The sequence below is a fragment of the Podarcis gaigeae genome, assembly GCF_964106915.1.
Source record: "Podarcis gaigeae genome assembly, chromosome: 13".
Taxonomy (NCBI): Eukaryota; Metazoa; Chordata; class Lepidosauria; order Squamata; family Lacertidae; genus Podarcis; species Podarcis gaigeae.
Window position 1 is genome coordinate 2295975 of NC_139689.1, and position 19743 is coordinate 2315717.

General features: G+C 52.9%; 1 protein-coding gene across 1 annotated transcript in view; it reads right to left on the reverse strand.

Annotated features, from left to right (window-relative positions):
• The window catches only part of ZAN (zonadhesin), a 70267-nt gene that overhangs the window by 33235 nt on the left and 17289 nt on the right, over positions 1-19743 (reverse strand). Inside the window, exons 5-15 of the mRNA XM_083706481.1 lie at positions 19033-19117; positions 17694-17840; positions 16732-16893; positions 16476-16576; positions 13985-14057; positions 13722-13868; positions 11390-11658; positions 8629-8713; positions 5960-8284; positions 3213-3460; positions 1621-1801 (exon numbers count right to left, since the gene is read on the reverse strand). Of these exons, the coding sequence (XP_083562607.1) occupies positions 1621-1801; positions 3213-3460; positions 5960-8284; positions 8629-8713; positions 11390-11658; positions 13722-13868; positions 13985-14057; positions 16476-16576; positions 16732-16893; positions 17694-17840; positions 19033-19117 (3823 nt within the window). The remainder of the gene's footprint in view (positions 1-1620; positions 1802-3212; positions 3461-5959; positions 8285-8628; positions 8714-11389; positions 11659-13721; positions 13869-13984; positions 14058-16475; positions 16577-16731; positions 16894-17693; positions 17841-19032; positions 19118-19743) is intronic.

Genomic DNA, 19743 nt, shown 5'->3' on the forward strand with positions numbered 1-19743 from the left:
TTCTGGACTCACCGCTGTCCATGGAGGCGCAGGTCAGTTCTGTGTCCAGGGCAGCTGTCTACCAGCTCCACCTGGTACGCAGGATGAGACCCTCCCTGCCCGCAGACTGTCTGGCCAGAGTGGGGCATGCTCTGGTTGTCTCCCGCTTTGACTACTGCAATGCGCTCTATGTGGGGCTCCCTTTGAAGGTGACCCAGAAACCGCAACTAATCCAGAATGCGGCAGCTAGACTGGGGACTGGGGGCGGCCGCCGAGACCACATAACACCGGTCCTGAGAGATCGGCATTGGCTCCCAGTACGTTTCCGAGCACAATTCAAAGTGTTGGTGCTGACCTTGAAAGCCCTAAATGGCCCCGGTCTAATATACCTGCAGGAGCGTCTCCACCATAATCGTTCAGCCCGGACATTGAGGTCCAGCTCCGAGGGCCTTTTGGCGGTTCCCTCCCTGCGAGAAGCCAAGTTACAGGGAACCAGGCAGAGGGCCTTATTGGTGGTGGCGCCTGCCCTGTGGAACCCCCCCCCCACCAGATGTGAAGGAAATAAGCAGCTATCCTATCTTTAAAAGACATCTGAAGGGAGCCCTGTTTAGGGAAGTTTTTAATATATAATGCTGTATTGTTTTTAACACTTGATTGGGAGCCGCCCAGAGTGGCTGGGGAAACTCAGCCAGATGTACAGCGTATAAATAATAAATTATTGTTGTAGCTGTTATTATTATTATTATTATTATTATTATTATTATTATTATTATTATGCCAATCATGGCTTCCCCCAAAGGATTCTGGGAGCTGGGCTTGGTTAGGCGCTACGACTGTGGGATTGAAGCGCTCATCTCACTTTACTGGCCGAGGGAGCCGGCGTACAGCTTCTGGGTCAGGTGGCCAGCAGGACTAAGCCGCTTCTGGCGAACCAGAGCAGCGCACGGAAACGCCGTTTACCTTCCCGCCGGAGCGGTACCTATTTATCTACTTGCACTTTGACGTGCTTTCGAACTGCTAGGTTGGCAGGAGCAGGGACCGAGCAACGGGAGCTCACCCCGTCATTGCGGGGATTCGAACCGCCGACCTTCTGATCGGCAAGCCCAAGAGGCTCAGTGGTTTAACCCACAGCACCAAAAGGTTTCCCACCTCTTTTCTGAGAGTTCAAAATAAAATATTGGGGGGGGGGGTCGTTCCTGGACTATGTATCCAGGGGCTCCAGGTCTCTGACTTGTGTTTAGAGCGCCATTCCCGTTGGCCGCACACCAGCAGGGCTGCATGATGCTAGGATGGGAGCACAGCTGAGGACGATGGGGGTTGTAGTCCAAAGCACCTGGAGGGCACCAGGTTGGGGGGTTGTAGTCCAAAGCACCTGGAGGGCACCAGGTTGGGGAAGCCTGCTCTGGTTGGAGATGGTGCAGGTGAAAGCAGGGACTTTCTCTGCACCACGCTGGCGAATTGTGGACATAGCTGTCAACGTTTCCCTTTCTTAAAGGGCAATTCCCTTATTCCGAATAGGATTCCTTGCAAGAAAAGGGAACAGTTGACAGCTGTGATTGTGGAACCCCTTCCCTGGTCCCGCTCACATCCTGGGGGTCCGTTCCCCCCCCCCCAGCCGCCCACCCCATCCATTCTGCTCACCACAGAGGCCGCAGAGCTGGCCAAAGTAGGCCTCGGGGACGGAGACTTCTGCGTGGTGGTTCCCGTCGAAGCGCACCCAGAGGTCGAAGTCCGTCTGGATCAGGACAAAGGTGCCGCTCAGGCGCACGGACACTCGTCCAGCGGCCAGGGACACTGGCAAAGTAACACGCTGGTCGTCCACCTGCGTTGGAGAGGGAGAGACAGAGAGGCTGAGAGGAGGCATCAAAGTGGCAGAGGGGGGAGAGGGTGGTTAGAGTCCGGATATTGCAGGTGGGAAGTGAGAGCTGGACCATCAAGAAGGCTGATGGCCGAAGAATGGATGCTTTTGAATTCTGGTGCTGGAGGAGACTCTGGAGAGTCCCATGGACTGCAAGAAGATCCAACCTCTCCATTCGGAAGGAAACCAGCCCTGAGGGCTCACTGGAAGGACAGATCCTGAAGCTGAGGCTCCAGTACTTTGGCCACCTCATGAGAAGAGAAGACTCCCTGGAGAAGACCCTGATGTTGGGAAAGATGGAGGGCACAAGGAGAAGGGGAGGACGGAGGACGAGATGGTGGGACAGTGTTCTCAAAGCTACCAGCATGAGTTTGACCCAACTGCGGGAGGCAGTTTTCAACAGAACATTAAAAACAATACACTGTCACACATTAAAAACTTCCCTAAACAGGGCCGCCTTCAGTTGTCTTTTAAAAGTAAAATAGATAGATGATAGATAGATAGATAGATAGATAGATAGATAGATAGATGATAGATATAGATAGATAGATAGATAGATAGATAGATAGATATAGATAGATAGATAGATAGATAGATAGAGATATAGATATAGATAGATAGATAGAGAGAGAGAGATATAGATATAGATATAGATAGATAGATAGATAAACACCTACTTGACATTTAGAAGACATGTGAAGGCAGCCCTGTTCAGGGAGGTTTTTAATGTGTGACATTTTAATGTATTTTTAATCTTTGTTGGAAGCCGCCCAGAGTGGCTGGGGAGACCCAGCCAGATGGGCGGGGTACAAATAATAAATTATTATTATTATTATTATTACTACTACTACAACAATTTTATTATTTATACCTTGCCCATCTGGCTGGGTTCCCCCAGCTACTCTGGTTGGTTCCCAACAGAGGACTAAAAACAGAATAAAACTTCAAACATTAAAAGCTTCCCTAAAGAGGGCTGCCTTCAGATGTCTTCTAAAAGTCGGATAGTTGTTTATTGACTTGACATCTGGTGGGAGGGAGTTCCACAGGGCGGGCGCCACCACCGAGAAGACGCTCTGCCTGGTTCCCTGTAACCTCACTTCTCACAGCGAGGGAACCGCCAGAGGGCCCTCGGAGCTGGACCCAGGTGTCCGGGCAGAACGATGGGGGTGGAGACGCTCCTTCAGGTCTACTGGACCAAGGCCATTTAGGGCTTTCAAGGTCAGCACCAACACTTTGAATTGTGCTTGGAAACGTACTGGGAACCAGTGTAGGTCTTTCAGAATCCTGAAACTGGTTCACCACTGTGGGCTGGATGGGCCCCCTTTGGCCTGATCCAGTGGCCAGTGACGTTCCTAACGTGGCGGAGGGGACTCACCGTGACTCTGCGCCCCTTGAGCAGCCCGATCCGCGTCCCATAGACCTCCACGCTGACGGACTTGACGTACGAGACCTGCTTGTTATTGCCTCGGTGCTCGTTCGTGGCCTCTACCCTGAAGGCGGGCAGCCCCGAGGTGGCATTGCAAGGGGCGGAAAGCAGGTACGTGCAGGTGCCCATGAAGTCGAAGCGGCGGCCGTCGTAGGTGGCGTAGTGGGGGTCTCCGGAGATGGTGCAGGTCTCCTGATCTGTGGGGCGGGAAGGGGAGGAATCGGGGCCAGTGGGTGAGGGGGTCTCGCCACCCCAACGACACCCGCAAGTATTGTGGGCAGGGCTGCCCACGTGCCAATCACCCGATGTCATCGCAGTGAGGCCAGGAGACAGCCTGGAAGGGTTTTCCCTTAGAAATCCATTTGCTTGCAGCTTGCAAGCAGTGCCAGTCCTACCTGTACCTGTTTTGCACCCACATCCCGCAAAACAAGGGGGCAACGGACCCCTGACCATTAGGTCCAGTTGTGGCCGACTCTGGGGTTGCGGCGCTCATCTCGCTTTACTGGCCGAGGGAGCCGGCGTACAGCTTCCGGGTCAGGTGGCCAGCAGGACTAAGCCGCTTCTGGCGAACCAGAGCAGTGCATGGAAACGCCGTTTACCTTCCTGCCAGAGCGGTACCTATTTATCTACTTGCACTTTGACGTGCTTTCGAACTGCTAGGTTGGCAAGAGCAGGGACCGAGTATCGGGAGCTCACCCCATTGCAGGGATTCGTACCACCGACCTTCCGATAGGCAAGCCCTAGGCTCTGTGGTTTAACCCACAGTGCCACCTGCGTCCCATGTTGGTCTGCCATAGTCGAAACAAATAAAACAATTCCTTCCAGTACCACCTTAGAGACCAACTAAGTTTGTTGTTGGTATGAGCTTTCGTGTCCATGCACACTTCTTCAGATACACACAGAAGTTCATACCAATAACAAACTTAGTTAGTCTCTAAGGTGCTACTCGAAGGAATTGTTTTTTTATTTTGTTAGCAAAAGGTAAAGGGACCCCTGACCATTAGGTCCAGTTGTGACCGACTCTGGGGTTGCGGCGCTCATCTCGCTTTACTGGCTGAGGGAGCCGGCGTACAGCTTCCGGGTCAGGTGGCCAGCAGGACTAAGCCGCTTCTGGCGAACCAGAGCAGCGCACGGAAACGCCATTTACCTTCCTGCCAGAGCGGTACCTATTTATCTACTTGCACTTTGACATGCTTTCGAACTGCTGGGTTGGCAGGAGCAGGGACTGAGCAACGGGAGCTCACTCCATCGCGGGGATTCGAACCGCCGACCTTCTGATCGGCAAGCCCTAGGCTCTGTGGTTTAACCCACAGCGCCACCCCGTCCCTATAGCCAACTTGCTTAAGTCTAATTAATGCATGAAGGGGTTAATACCATAGAGTAGCAAGTTGTCTTGCCAGGCTTAGCTAGGTCACTCCCCCTCATCGTAAGAGGAAGCCGTACCAAACGCTCTGAGCCCGGCTATGGCTGGGGAAGGTGGGAAATAAATAAAATTTCATTATTATTATTATTATTATTATTATTATTATTATTATTATTATTATTTGTTCTCCTATCCTTCAAATGATTTAGAAACTTTTGCCACTTTGGAACTATCCTTCATTCATTCACTTTTAAATTGTATACCCTCTTTCTGTTTTTCCCTCCCCGTTCCCCTCTTTCTTTTTCCTTTTTCCTTTCTCCACCTGTGATGAGGCTGCATTTTAATATTTTAATGTTTCAATATTTTAATTGTTGTATTGTAATCTTGTTTTTAAGTTGTATTCATTCAACTTGTTTTTATAATTGCTTGTTAGCCACCCTGAGCCCAGCCTTGGCTGGGGAGGGTGGGGTATAAATAATAATAATAATAATAATAATAATAATAATAATAATAATAATACCCACGGTGGTTTGCACCCTAAGTTTTGCTGCCTGTGTTTTATTGCTGCTGTATAGGCAAGCACACGAATCTGACCTTTGAAAAGTTTGTAAGTAAACTTGGTCTTTTTCTATGCAAAAGGAAGTGAGAAACTTTGGAGACAACTTAGAAGGGGGTATTTTCAAGGTCTACCTGCCTATATTTCCACACTTTACTGTGTTGCGTGTTTTGTGATTGTAAATCTCTTACATTGCTTAATTTATGAATATATCTTAAGCTGCCCCAAGTTCATTGATTAGTAAGTAGGGTAGAAACAGTCCAAACAACTAAATGAATTAATTTCCCCCTGAAATGTACCCCCCTGAAATGTACCCCCCAGAGGCCCCATAATTATTATTCTCTAAAGAAACCAGGAGTCTTGGCTCACTTTTCTAATACCTTCTCCTCCTTTTGAAGCTACGTGTTGGAAGATTCAGGACAGGCAGAATAAAATGTTTTGCGCAGCACATAGATGACCTGCGGAACTCCCTGCCACATGAGGCAGGGAGGGCCACAAATTTAGATGGCTTTAAAAGAGGACTTGATATTGATGGCTACTAGCCAGGGTGGCAAAGCTCTGCCACCACGTTCAGAGGCAGCAATGCTTCTGAACGCCAGTTGTGGGGTCTTGGGTTCAGATCCGGCTTGTGGGGTTCGCTATGGGGCACCTGGCTGGCTAATTTGATCTCCCTTCTTTCCTCTGCCTCCCCACCCCAAAGGCGGCAGCTGCTGCTGCACAGTAACTGTTTAGCCCCTTCCTCCCCCCTGCAGTTAGGGGGCCCTGAAAGGTATTCACCTGCAGGCGGCACAGGGGGTTTCGCCGTGGGTGTTGTAGTAGTGGAGACCGAAGGGGTGGAGGTCCACGTTTCCGGGGTGGTTGTGGGGCTGGGCCCAGTGGTGGTTGTGGGGCTGGGTCCACTGGTGGTGGTTATGGGGCTGGCCCCGGTGGTGGTTGTGGGGCTGGGTCCACTGGTGGTGGTTGTGGGGCTGGTCCCAGTTGTGGTTGTGGGGCCGGTCCCGTTGGTGGTTGTGGGGCTGGTCCCAGTGGTGGTTGTGGGGCTGGTCCCAGTGGTAGTTGTGGGGCTGGTCCCATTGGTGGTTGTGGGGCTGGTCCCGGTGGTGGTTGTGGGGCTTGGTCCACTGGTGGTGGTTGTGGGGCTGGCCCCGGTGGTAGTTGTAGGGCTGGTTCCCGTGGTCGTTGTGGGGCTGGGTCCACTGGTGGGTGTGGGGCTGGTTACAGTTGTGGTTGTGGGGCTGGGTCCGCTGGTGGTTGTGGAGCTGGTCCCAGTGGTAGTTGTGGGGCTGGTCCCGTTGGTGGTTGTGGGGCTGGCCCCTGTGGTAGTTGTGGGGCTTGGTCCACTGGTGGTGGTTATGGGGCTGGTCCCAGTGGTGGTTGTGGGGCTGGACCCGGTGGTAGTTGTAGGGCTGGTTCCCGTGGTCGTTGTTGGGCTGGGTCCACTGGTGGGTGTGGGGCTGGTCCCAGTTGTGGTTGTGGGGCTGGGTCCACTGGTAGTTATGGGGCTGGCCCCGGTGGTAGTTGTGGGGTTGATCACGTTGGTGGTTGTGGGGCTGGCCCCAGTTGTGGTTGTGGGGTTAGGTCCACTGGTGGTTGTGGGGCTGGTCCCGGTGGTGGTTGTGGGGCTGGGTCCGCTGGTGGTGGTTATGGGGCTGGCCCCGGTGGTAGTTGTGGGGCTGGGTCCACTCGTGGTGGTTGTGGGGCTGGCCCCAGTCGTGGTTGTGGGGCTGGGTCCACTGGTGGTTGTGGGGCTGGTCCCGTTGGTGGTTGTGGGGCTTGGTCCACTGGTGGTTGTGGGGCTGGTTCTGCTGGTGGTTGTGGGGCTGGTCCCATTGGTGGTTGTGGGGCTGGGTCCACTGGTGGTGGTTATGGGGCTGGTCCCAGTGGTGGTTGTGGGGCTGGGTCCATTGGTAGTTGTAGGGCTGGTTCCCGTGGTCGTTGTGGGGATGGTCCCAGTGGTAGTTGTAGGGCTGGCCCCAGTGGTAGTTGTGGGGCTGGTCCCAGTGGTGGTTGTGGGGCTTGGTCCACTGGTGGTGGTTATGGGGCTGGTCCCAGTGGTGGTTGTGGGGCTGGGTCCATTGGTAGTTGTAGGGCTGGTTCCCGTGGTCGTTGTGGGGCTGGGTCCACTGGTGGGTGTGGGGCTGGTTACAGTTGTGGTTGTGGGGCTGGGTCCACTGGTGGTTATGGGGATGGCCCCGGTGGTAGTTGTGGGGCTGGTCCCGTTGGTGGTTGTGGGGCTGGCCCCGGTGGTAGTTGTGGGGCTTGGTCCACTCGTGGTGGTTATGGGGCTGGTCCCAGTGGTGGTTGTGGGGCTTGGTCCACTGGTGGTTGTGGGGCTGGGCTCAGTGGTGGTTATGGGGCTGGTCCCAGTGGTGGTTGTGGCCCCGGTGGTAGTTGTGGGGCCAGTCCCAGTGGTAGTTGTGGGGCTTGGTCCACTTGTGGTTGTTATGGGGCTGGTCCCAGTGGTGGTTGTGGGGCTGGGTCCACTCGTGGTTGTTATGGGGCTGGTCCCAGTGGTGGTTGTGGGGCTTGGTCCACTGGTGGTTGTTATGGGGCTGGTCCCAGTGGTGGTTGTGGGGCTGGGTCCACTGGTGGTTGTGGGGTTAGTCACAGTTGTGGTTGTGGGGCTGGTCCCGGTGGTAGTTGTAGGGCTTGGTCCACTGGTGGGTGTGGGGCTGATTACAGTTGTGGTTGTGGGGCTGGGTCCACTGGTGGTTATGGGGATGGCCCCGGTGGTAGTTGTGGGGCTGGTCCCATTGGTGGTTGTGGGGCTGGCCCCGGTGGTAGTTGTGGGGCTTGGTCCACTGGTGGTGGTTATGGGGCTGGGCTCAGTGGTGGTTATGGGGCTGGTCCCAGTGGTGGTTGTGGCCCCGGTGGTAGTTGTGGGCCTTGGTCCACTGGTGGTGGTTGTGGGGCTGGTCCCGGTGGTAGTTGTAGGGCTTGGTCCACTGGTGGTTGTGGGGCTGGTCCCACTGGTGGTTATGGGGCTTGGTCCACTGGTGGTGGTTGTGGGTCTGGCCCCGGTGGTTGTTATGGGTCCGGGTCTGCCTGTGGTGGTCGATGTGGCGGCTGTGGAGGTCGGTGGGGGAATTGTGGTCCCAGAATCTTCAAGGAAGAGAGAAAACAGGGTCCCTAGTGAGTGGGGTATTTATGGGATTTTGGGGATACCTGAAGCTTCTCCCCCATACCATTTTTTCAGGCTCCATTCACACCTTCCTTTAAAGCGCGATAACCCTCCTTTAGCCCCGCCTTCCCCCAGGGAACCCTGGGAATTGTAGTGCGCTAAGGATGCTGTGAGTCGTCCTCCCGGCGCTACAATTCCCGAAGCGCTTTAGCGATCCCTCCCTCTTCCCGGGGAATTCTGGCAAATACGGTTCTGCGGAAAGAGCAAGGGGGTTCTTGGGGGCGGCCGCTTGTCCCCTCCATCACCCCGCCCCGCCCGGCCTCACCTGCGCACGCCCCCTTGCGTATGGAAATGTTGTCCAGCGCCACGTCCATATAGGGATTGCTGCCCCGGACCACCTCGAAAACGACCTGCGCCAAAGCAAAGGGGTCGGTCGAGGGGCAGGAAGCGGCTTTGCCTGCAGCCGAATCCCGCTCTCCCTGTCTAACGCAGCCACGACCATGAGGACTAGCGCCCTGCTTTGCTTCTTTTTTTTTAAATTTATTTTTATTGAGTTCTTTACTACATAAAAACATTGAGAAACAAAACATAGAAAAATACAAACGGAAAAAAACCTCCGAAGACAACACACATAGCAAATAAACAAACAAATCAACTCTAAAACACTAATTGGCTTCCCTCCACCTCGGTTTGGGCTATACAAACACAATACCTCTCTGCAGTTTGATTTGGCTAAATCTGTACGTCGCAGGTTTTATATTTCACCTACGGTGATTTTAATATTTCCTAGATTTGCTTCAATGTATGTTGTAAATTTGTTCCAGTCATTAATAAACTTTATACTTTTTGGATGTCTGATTTTCTGTGTCATCTTTGCTAATTCTATATACTCGAATAATTTGATTTGCCATTCTCTAACGGTTGGGATATTAGGAGTTTTCCAGTTTTGCGCTAGCAGTATCCTGGCGGCTACCGTTGCGTACTGGAATAATGTTTGATCTTCTTTTTGGATCTCCTCTCCAATCATTCCCAAGAGAAAATCTTCGGGCTTTTTGGGAAAGGTGTATTTCAATTTTTTTTTTAAAATTCATCATAAATGAGTCCCCCAAACCTTTTCACTTCTTCACAGGTCCACCTGTGAAAGCTACCATCTTTAGTTTTGCATTTCCAGCATGCTTTGTCTCCTGTCTTGTACATTTTTTTTCCAATTTCACAGGTGTGAAATTGGCATCCTGCTTTGCTTCAAGGAGAGAACCGTAGTTCGGTGGCAGAGCTTTGCGTAAAGAAGGGTCCCAGGTTGGCACCTCCTGGCCGGGCTGGGAAATGCCCATCTCTGAAACCCCGGAGAGCTGCATCTGCCGGTCAGTGGAGACCGTCCTGAGCTAGTCCAGGGCTGATTGGCTGGACGGGAGTAAGGCGAGATCACTTTACCCCACCTATGCCCTCTCGACCGCCTGGATCTGCGGAACTGGCACTGCTCCAGGTGCCAAGCAACAGCCGGTCTGCGTCCGCAAGAAATCAGTCTGCCCTTTGGAACTCCCTGCCTCTTGATATCATGCAGGCGCCTTTGAGAGACTTTTTTCAGCGAGGCTGAAAACGTTTTTGTTTAGACAAACCTGCCCAGCTATCTAAGAATGCTGATGTGTTTTTTAGTTGTCGTTGTAATAATAATAATAATAATTTATTATGTGTACCCCGCCCATCTGGCTGGGTTTCCCCAGCCACTCTGGGCGGCTTCCAACAAAGATGGAAAAATACATTAAAATGTCACACATTAAAAACTTCCCTGAACAGGGCTGCCTTCAGATTATTATTATTATTATTATTATTATTATTATTATTTATATACCACCCAATACCCAGAGGTCTCAGGGTGGTTCACAGAACAAAAGTTTATTGTTGGTTTCATGCTTTTTAATCTTTCAATTGCTCATACTAATAATTCCATGGCAGCATTATTAATATTATGATTATTATTATCATTATCATCACTGCTTTTTTTCTGGGGGTATGCATAGCCCTAAACATTTTGTGAATCTAAATTTGGCCTCATTGAGGGGCAGTATTTCAGTATGAGTAGGAAAATGACAGTACTGTACCCTTAACTTTTTTTTAGGAAGAAAAAGCACTATCATTATTATCATCGTCATTATTTTCTGGTATTACGTTCTATGATCTATTCGTTGCTCAAACATACATCATAAAACATAACACATGAAGCGTGACATGACTGACAAAAGACGGGCCGTGGCGGTAAATGCAAAATATATCACTGTACGGTACGTAATAGTGAGATGATTACAGCAAACCAGTTCAAAGGATTTTGCTGTAAATCAGCTCGGAAAACGCAGAGCCTGCTTATCTGTGCCATATCGCAACATATGTTGTAGATATTTTTTATCCATGTGTCCTTTCATTTGTATATTTAATAAAATCACACCATACAGTGTAAAAAATATCTTGTTCTTTCCCTTTCCCTTCCAACCTTCAATTTTTGTGACAACTTTTCCATTACGGCTGTTTGCCAAACTATATCATACCAGTGATCGCTATTCATTAATTGCAAAGTTCTCCAAGATCCGCCTATACCCGTTATCAGCTGCTGTTATTAATTCCTTATTTCTTAAGTGGTCCATATCTGCAATATATATCAGCTAGGTCAGGTTAAAGCTGGGTTTATACTCCTTTGGTTAAACCGCTTTGAGGTTTTCTTGTTTCACAATCAAGTGGTATATACCGTATTTTTTGCTCTATAAGACTCACTTTTCCCCTCCTAGAAAGTAAGGGGAAATGTGTGTGTGTCTTATGGAGCGAATGCAGGCTGTGCAGCTATCCCAGAAGCCCGAACAGCAAGAGGGATCGCTGCTTTCGCTGCGCATAGATCCCTCTTGCTGTTCTGGCTTCTGGGATTCAGAATATTTTTTCCCTTGTTTTCCTCCTCCAAAAACTAGGTGCGTCTTGTGGTCTGGTGCGTCTTATAGAGCGAAAAATACGGGGTAAATCTTGCGAAACAAACTTTTTGAGACCAGGTCACTCTGCCTTCCCTCCTGGCTCTTTCCTCCCCTCCCTGCCCCCCTGCCACTCACCTTGCTGGGTTGGGGTCCCCCGTAGGGCACCGTCACAGACCCCAAGAGCCAGGCGGGTCTTTGGATCCCGGTCCGGCTCCAGAGGAGGGTGCTGGGTCCCCACGGCCCGTGTGCCAGAACCCGGAGCTGGGTGTCGACTTCCACGATGCCGTACATGTAGTAGTAGAATTCCACGCAGGCGTCGGTGTCCGTGCAGAAGCCCCGGCTGGACAGACGCGTGGCCTGGCCTGGCTTCGTGCAACCAGCTTCCACGTAGATGTAGTGGCCCTCTGGGAAAAGAGAAGGGGGGCAAGGGGGCAGCCCCATGCCCCAATCACTCTCTTGACCATTGAGCCTGTTGCAGGAATTTATGTATAGGTTGGGGGGGGGGTTGCCCCTCCAGCTGATATCATGCACATGCAGCCCACTACCAAAACCAGCACAAACGCTTTTGTGACTTTTGCGATTTGTCCCCACAAAACACTTCATCACAGTTTCTTCCTATCTATTCAAAGGGCCTTTGCTGCACGATACCAAATGTAAGAATTCACTGATCAATGGATCTCTGTACTGGCTCACTGGGAAAACTTCAAAAATTCCTACAGAGATGTGAGCTCAGAGACTCAGCAGCCCCTCTGCCTGAGTGATAATCCCTGGCCTCCTGATACCTGAGTGCCAGGCAGGTAGCCATTCCAGAAATAACAAGCCCAGATGGAGACAAAAGGTTGTGATGAACTTGGCTGGGAAACAGGGAAATGTAAATATCTCTTTTGTTACACTTGATGGGTGTTTGGTGGAGGGCAAGGGGAACCGTGGGGCAGGGTCCAAGATGCTCAGATTACGGCCAGCAGACCTCCCCTTTCATGATGCAACTGTGATGTATGAGTGATGTAGTTTGGGGGGGGTGTAACCATGGGGATTAAAGGTAAAGGTAAAGGTACCCCTGCCCGTACGGGCCAGTCTTGCCAGACTCTGGGGTTGTGCGCCCATCTCACTCAAGAGGCCAGGGGCCAGTGCTGTCCGGAGACACTTCCGGGTCACGTGGCCAGTGTGACATCGCTGCTCTGGCGAGCCAGAGCTGCACACGGAAACGCCATTTACCTTCCCGCCAGTAAGCGGTCCCTATTTATCTACTTGCACCCGAGGGTGCTTTCAAACTGCTAGGTTGGCAGGCGCTGGGACCGAGCAACAGGAGCGCACCCCGCCGCGGGGATTCGAACCGCCGACCTTTCGATCGGCAAGCCCTAGGCGCTGAGGCTTTTACCCACAGCGCCACCCATGGGGATTAGCAGCTAATAAAAATTTGGGTTCTCTCTTGTTTGGGGCTTCCATCTTGTTCCACCTGGTGGCAGGTGGGAGTCCTGTCGCGACAGTCTTCAATCAAGACCAAGCCTACTGGCTGCTGTTTTGCTTTGGTATTCCTGGCTGGTGTCCTTGTTTTTTGTCCAAGGGAGCCCTCAGATTTCTCCGTTAACAAGCCCAGGGGCAAAACCCACAACCACCAAGTCATATGGTTGGATGGTCACCTGTCAGGAATTCTTTAGTTGTGATTCCTGCATTGCCGGGCGTTGGACTAGATGACTCTCGTGGGTCCCTTCCAATTCTACAATTCTATGATTCTATGTGCCAACTGGGACAAGCTGGTGGGGAGAGAAGCCTGAAGTCCCTTGAACCCTGACGTGTGTGATGGCCCGGGACTCGGGCTCGGGGCCAGAGGAGTCTCAGTCTGCACCGGATCCTTTGCCCCAGGCGGCATCTGAACCAAGACTGGGGCCTGATCCTGAAGTGTCCCAGTCTGCCCAGGTTCCCCTGCAAGAAGCACCAGCTGGGCCGAGTCAGGGGCCTGAGCCTGCCCTGGCTCCAGACGCGGGGATGACCTCGTTGCCTCCAGCTGGGCAATCACTTACAGCTGCTCCACTACCAGTTGGGTCAGGGGAGGCTGAGGCGGTCCCTGGGTCTAGTAACCCACCGACATCTCCCGAGCTGCAGAGACTCAGGTCTGAGAGAAGGAGAGACCTGAGTACTTGCAGGAGGAGTGCTCGCCTTGGGGCTAGACAGGGAAGTGAGTCACCGGGGGATCAGGACTGCCCCAACAGCGATAAAAGGCTGCTGGAGCCCGCCCCAGGTTGCGGGAGCAATGTTGCTGTTTGCCGGAACCTGCTTGTGATCTTGTGCCTGACCTCGCCTGGTTTCCTGCCTCGTGTCCTGTCGGACTGACACCTTGTGGAACCCTTGGATTCGGGACTGGACCTGGACCGGGTTGCTCGGGGTACCCCCGGGCCCAGCACAATGTAGGGCATGTGATGAGGACTTCCTGGGCCCAGCCCACCCCTCACCCTCCTTGGCTCCTTACTGCCGTCGGGATAGTCGCCTGGAGGCCCCGTCTCTTCTGTCGGCGTGTGCCCCTTTGCCCACGTCCAGTTCGCCTCGTTGTTGTTGGGCTGCAGCCAGCCGCAGAACGGGTCCGCTGCGTCGTTGAAGTTGCACTCGGCGAAAGTCTCTGAGGGCGAGGAGCACGTGGGGTGAGCGACCCCCAGTTCGCCTCTTCCGCCTGCCCGCCCAACTCTCTCACCCTCCCCACATCCACCTCCCCTCCTTGCCTGGGGCGGATTTTACCTTCACAGGGCGAGATCCTCACGCTGTCCACCGCGACGCCAGGCTTCCCTGCGTAGGTGCCTTCGATGATGAACTAGGAGAGGGAGGACCAAGGGTGACCACCAGAGAGGCCCACGGCCAGCCCCTCCATGCCACATTCAGGTTTTCCTGGTTTGACCCACAGAATGTTTAAAGCAGTGTTTTGCCAGGGTCAGTCTAGATGATGCCCTGAGTTCCTCTCAGTTCTCAGGGTCCTGTGCCCAGGGAGAGTTAGAATCTTGTGGAGGTTGCTGAGCTAGTCAGAGAAGTTTATTTGTTCCCTTGGGAGGTGATAGACTCTCCTTCACTAGAGGTTGTTAAGCAGAGGTAATAATAATAAATAATAATAATTTATTATTTATACCCCGCCCATCTGGCTGGGCTTCCCCAGCCACTCTGGGCGGCTTACAACAGAACACTAAAATACAATAACCTATTAAACATTAAAAGCTTCCCTAAACAGGGCTGCTTTCAGATGTCTTCTTAAAGTCTGGTGGTGGTTTTTCTCTTTGACATCTGGTGGGAGGGCGTTCCACAGGGCAGGTGCCACTACCGAAAAGGCCCTCTGCGTGGTTCCCTGTAACTTGGCCTCTCGCAGTGAGGGAACCTCCAGAAGGCCCTTGGAGCTGGACCTCAGTGTCCGGGCAGAACGATGGGGGTGGAGACGCTCCTTCAGGTCTACTGGGCCTTTGAGGCCGTTTAGGGCTTTCAAGGTCAGCACCAACACTTTGAATTGTGCTCGGAAACGTCCAGGGAGCCAGTGCAGGTCTTTCAAGACCGGTGTTATATGGTCTCGGCAGCCGCTCCCAGTCCCCAGTCTAGCTTGGATGGCCATATGCTTTGGATGCTTCAGCTGAGATTCCTGCATTGCAGCGGGGTTCGGCTGGATGACCCTCGGGGTACCCCTTCCAACTGCACAATTCTAGAATTCTATGAGGACCTTAGCTGGCCATTCACATGTCCTCCTGAGCACGACCAAAGAGTGAGCCAAGTTGCCAGAGCTGCAACTAAGCGCCTGACCACATTGCCCTCTTCATTCCCCCAGGGAAACCTGCTCTCTACTGCTGAATCGGAACAAATACCAGCCGGGTTTTCCATGGATTGTTGTTTGTTCCTATTCAGCACTAAAGAGCAGTTTTACCTGGGGAAAAGCTGTCAATCTCTAGACATGGGATTTCACAAGTGCGGACGACCGCCAAGGTTGTAGCTTTGATCCCCGTAGGGGACAGCGGCGTATTCCTGCATTGCAGGGGGTTGGAATGGATGATCCTTGGGTGTCCCTTTCAACTATAGGATTCTGTGATCTATGATGGGGACCTAAGGGTGGGTCTTATCTCCACACTGGGTGAGCAGAGCTGGAGGTAGGCTGGAAGCTGGAGACTCAGAGCCCTGCCCGCTCCGTGCTGGGTTGCGATAGCCTGGGACTCAGGCTCAGACTCGGAACCAGAGGAGTCTCGGTCTGCACCGGATCCTTTGCCCCAGGTGGCATCTGAACCAAGTCTGGGGCCTGATTCTGAAGAGCCCCAGTCTGCACAGGTTCCCCTGCAACAAGCACCAGCTGGGCCGAGTCAGGGGCCTGAGCCTGCCCTGGCTCCAGATGTGGGGATTCCCTCGTTGCCTTCTGCTGTGCCATCACTTACAGCTGCTCCACTACCGGTTGGGTCAGGGGAGGCTGAGGCGGCCTCTGGGTCTAGTAACCCACCGACATTTCCCAAGCTGCAGAGACTGAGGTCTGAGAGCAGGAGAGACCTGAGTACTCGCAGGAGGAGTGCTTGTCTTCGGGCGAAACAGGGAGGTGAGTCACTGGGGGATCAGGACCGGCCGTTACCCCGACAGAGATAAAAGGCTGCTGGACCCCGCCCCAGGTTGCGGGAGCAACGTTGCTGTTTGGCGGAACCTGCCTGCGATCCTGTGCCTGACCTCGCCTGGTTTCCTGCCTCGTGTCCTGTTGGACTGACACCTCGTGGAACCCTTGAATTCGGGACCGGACCTGGACCGCGTTGCTCGGGTCACCCCCGGGCCCAGCACAGGGTCCAGATCTACGACTGATGGGAAAGCAAGGTCCGTTGGGGTTTTAATGCCGTGAGCTTCTCTGTCTTATGCTCAGGTTGTAAATACAGTGGTGCCTCGCAAGACGAAATTAATCCGTTCCGTGAGGCTCTTCGTATAGCGGTTTTTTCGTCTTGCGAAGCAACCCTATTAGCAGCTTAGCGGATTAGCGCTATTAGCGGTTTAGCGGCTTTTAGCGGATCAACTGTTAAGCGGCTTAGTGGCTTAGGAAAAGGGCAGAAAAGGGGGAAAAACCCGCAGGAACTCGCAAGACATTTCGTCTTGTGAAGCAAGCCCATAGGGAAATTCGTTTTGCGAAGTGCCTCCAAAACGGAAAACCCTGTCGTCTAGCGGGTTTTCCGTCTTGCGAGGCATTCGTCTTGCGGGGCACCACTGTACGTGCCGAGAAAACCACCCTCCTCACCTGGATGTTTTCTGATGTCCCTGAGTAGACGGCTCTTCCCGGTTTCCAGTCGGGTCCATGTTCCCCCTCGAGACTCAGCAAGGCGGCCCCCAGCTCACCCCCTGTTCCGCACGGAAATGGGAAGAGAAACAGGCGCCTCCGTTAGCCAGGCCCTCGCTTTCCTCCTCTGGGAAGCAGGGGGAGGAATGTGGCAGGATCCCACTCCTGCCACCAACAGCACCCTTTCCCCGGGCCCGACGGGTCTCCGGAAACTTGCCTGGTTGCGCTGCGTACACCCTCAGCCCTGTGTCGTTGGAGACGCCGTGCAAGGTATAGTAGAAGCTGAGAGAGAGGCAGGATCCCAGGGACTGGTAGAGGGGGCTCTTCAGGAGGGCTGTGCCGCTGCCACCCAGAGAATCAAGCAACATGTAGAGGCCAACTGCAAGAGCGATATTTGGAGAAAGTCAGGGTCTGCTCTAATGGGAAGAAACGCACCAGAGGGGTTTGGAAGAAGCAGGCCGTCATCCTCCGGGGAGGTTTGTCCGAATCTGGGGCTGCATCGGTTCCCGCCCGCAATTATTTGTCAGTTTACATATCTATTTATGGGGGACGCGGGTGGCGCTGTGGGTTAAACCACAGAGCCTAGGACTTGCCGATCGGAAGGTTGGCGGTTCGAATCCCCGTTGCTCTGTCCCAGCTCCTGTCAACCTAGCAGTTCGAAAGCACACCAGTGCAAGTAGATAAATAGGTACCGCTCCGGCGGGAAGGTAAACGGCGTTTCTGTGCGTTGCTCTGGTTCACCAGAAGCGGCTTAGTCATGCTGGCCACATGACCCGGAAGCTGTACGCCGGCTCCCTCGGCCAATAAAGCGAGATGAGCGCCGCAACCCCAGAGTCGGCCACGACTGGACCTAATGGTCAGGGGTCCCTTAAACTTTACCTATATCTATTTATTTGTCGCATTTCTTTAGCTGCGAAATCTGCATTGCAGGGGGCTGGACTAGATGATCGTTGGGGGTCCCTACGATCCCATAATTTACGTCCCGCCTTTTCCTCCCAGGAGCTCAAGGTGGGGCACGCGACTCTCCCCACCTCCTCGTTTTGATCCTCACAAGAACCCTGCGAGGTAGTTGAGGTTAAGAGGCAGTGATGGCGATGATCAATTATGATTAATAATGATGATGATTTGGCCTGATCCAACTAAAGGCTCTTTGGACGCTCTGACGGGTTCAGGACTCACAGCCGGGTCTTGAGAAGTCGTCCTCTGGCCCCACTCCGGGCAGGTCCCCGGCCCCAGCCCTTTGCTCCCACTGGACGTCTCCGTCGGCCGGATTCTCCCATTGGCAGAGGTTGCCGTCGTCGTCAAAATCGCACCCGGTCACGCAGGCTGCAGCAGAGGAAGAAGAGACAAGTCTCTCTCGCACCCCTTTGCAGTGGGAATTATAGTGAATGCTTTGATAGGTAGGCAGCCAAACGGGATGTACAGAGAAGACTTCACGGAAGGATAATGTTTTAGGTTTGGAGGGGTCCGTCTGCATGATGGCCAGAGCCCCTTCCAGTTCTTGGTATCTTCTACCAAGGAAGGGCTTAAGTGATGTTGTGGGGTGGGGGGTGTTCAGAGGGCAAAGAGGATGGCAGTGGGCTGGTCCTGTTGTTCTTGGGGTGCCTCCTGCTCATTTGGGTGCAAGAGTCCTTGAACCTCGGCCTTTGGAGTCCTACCCTGACGATAATAATAACGCCCTCCCATCAGATGTCAAAGCGATAAACAACTACCTGACATTCAGAAGACATCTTAAGGCAGCTCTGTTCAGGGAAGTTTTTAATGTGTGATTTTACTGTATTTTTGGTCTCTGTGGAAGCTGCCCAGAGTGGCTGGGGAAACCCATAATAATATTATTATTATTATTATTATTATTATTATTATTATTATTATTATTATTATTATTACAGCTCCCAACAGAATATTTAAAACACAATAAAATGTCAAACATTAAAACCTTTCCTAATCAGGGCTGCCTTCAGGTGTCTTCTAAAAGTCAGATAGTTGTTTATTTCCTTGACATCTGATGGGAGGGCGTTCCACAAGGCGGGCGCCACCACCAAGAAGGCCCTCTGCCTGGTTCCCTGTAACCTCACTTCTCACAGGGAGGAAACTGCCAGAAGGCCCTCGGAGCTGGACCTCCGTGTTGGGGCTGGACGATGGGGGTGGACGCTCCTTCAGGTCTACTGGGGCTTTGAGGCCATTTAGGGCTTTCAAGGTCTGCACTAACACTTTGAATTGTGCTCAGAAACGTACTGGGAGCTAATGGAGATCTTTCAAGACCGGTGTTATATGGTCCCGGCGGCCGCTAGTCTAGCAGCCGCATTCTGGATTAGTTGTAGATTCCGGGTCACCTTCAAAGGTGAGCGCGCTGAAGTCCAAGCGGGAGATAAGCAGAGCATGCGCCACTCTGGCGAGACAGTCTGCAGGCAGGTAGGGTCTCAGCAACCTCAGGAACCAGCACCCGCTTGCCCCAATAATAACAGCAAAAAGCCCATATTCTTCCCGAGGGGAGGAGGCCTAGAGCAGGGGCGCTTACGTGCACAAGGCCCAATCCTGACGGAGATGCTGTCTAGAGCGATGGTGATTTCTTCGGTCTTAACCTGGGTGGCAGCGAAAACAACCTGGGTGGGCAGAGAGAGAGAGAATGAAAAGTGGAATGGGGTTCCCCTGGAAGGTGGTGGACTTCCATTCCCTGGAGCAGAGGTGAGATGGTCAAGTATTCTGTAGCTGCGAGCCCTGCACTGAAGGGGGTTGGATTAGATGACTCTTGGGGGTCCCTTTCCAAGTCCATAATTCCCGGAGTGGGGATTGGCGGAGCTCCCTGGGGGCGAAAGGAGCAATTCACCCTTTTGCTGGATCTCTCAGCAGTGTTTGACAGCATGGACCATAACATCCTTCTGGACCGTCTTGAGGGGCTGGGAGCTGGGGGCACTGTCATACGGTGGTTCCGCTCCTTCCTCCTGGGCCGTGTCCAGAAAGTGGTGGTGGGGGATGAGTGTTCAGACCCCTGGGCTCTCACTTGTGGGGTGCCTCAGGGTTCCCTCCTCTCCCCCATGCTTTTCAACATCTACATGCAGCCGCTGGGAGAGATCATCAGGGGGTTTGGGCTGGGTGTCCATCAGTATGCGGATGATACCCAGCTCTCCCTCTCTTTTAAATCAGAACCAGTGAAGGCGGTGAAGGTCCTGTGTGAGTGTCTGGAGGCGGTTGGAGGATGGATGGTGGCTAACAGATTGAGGTCGAATCC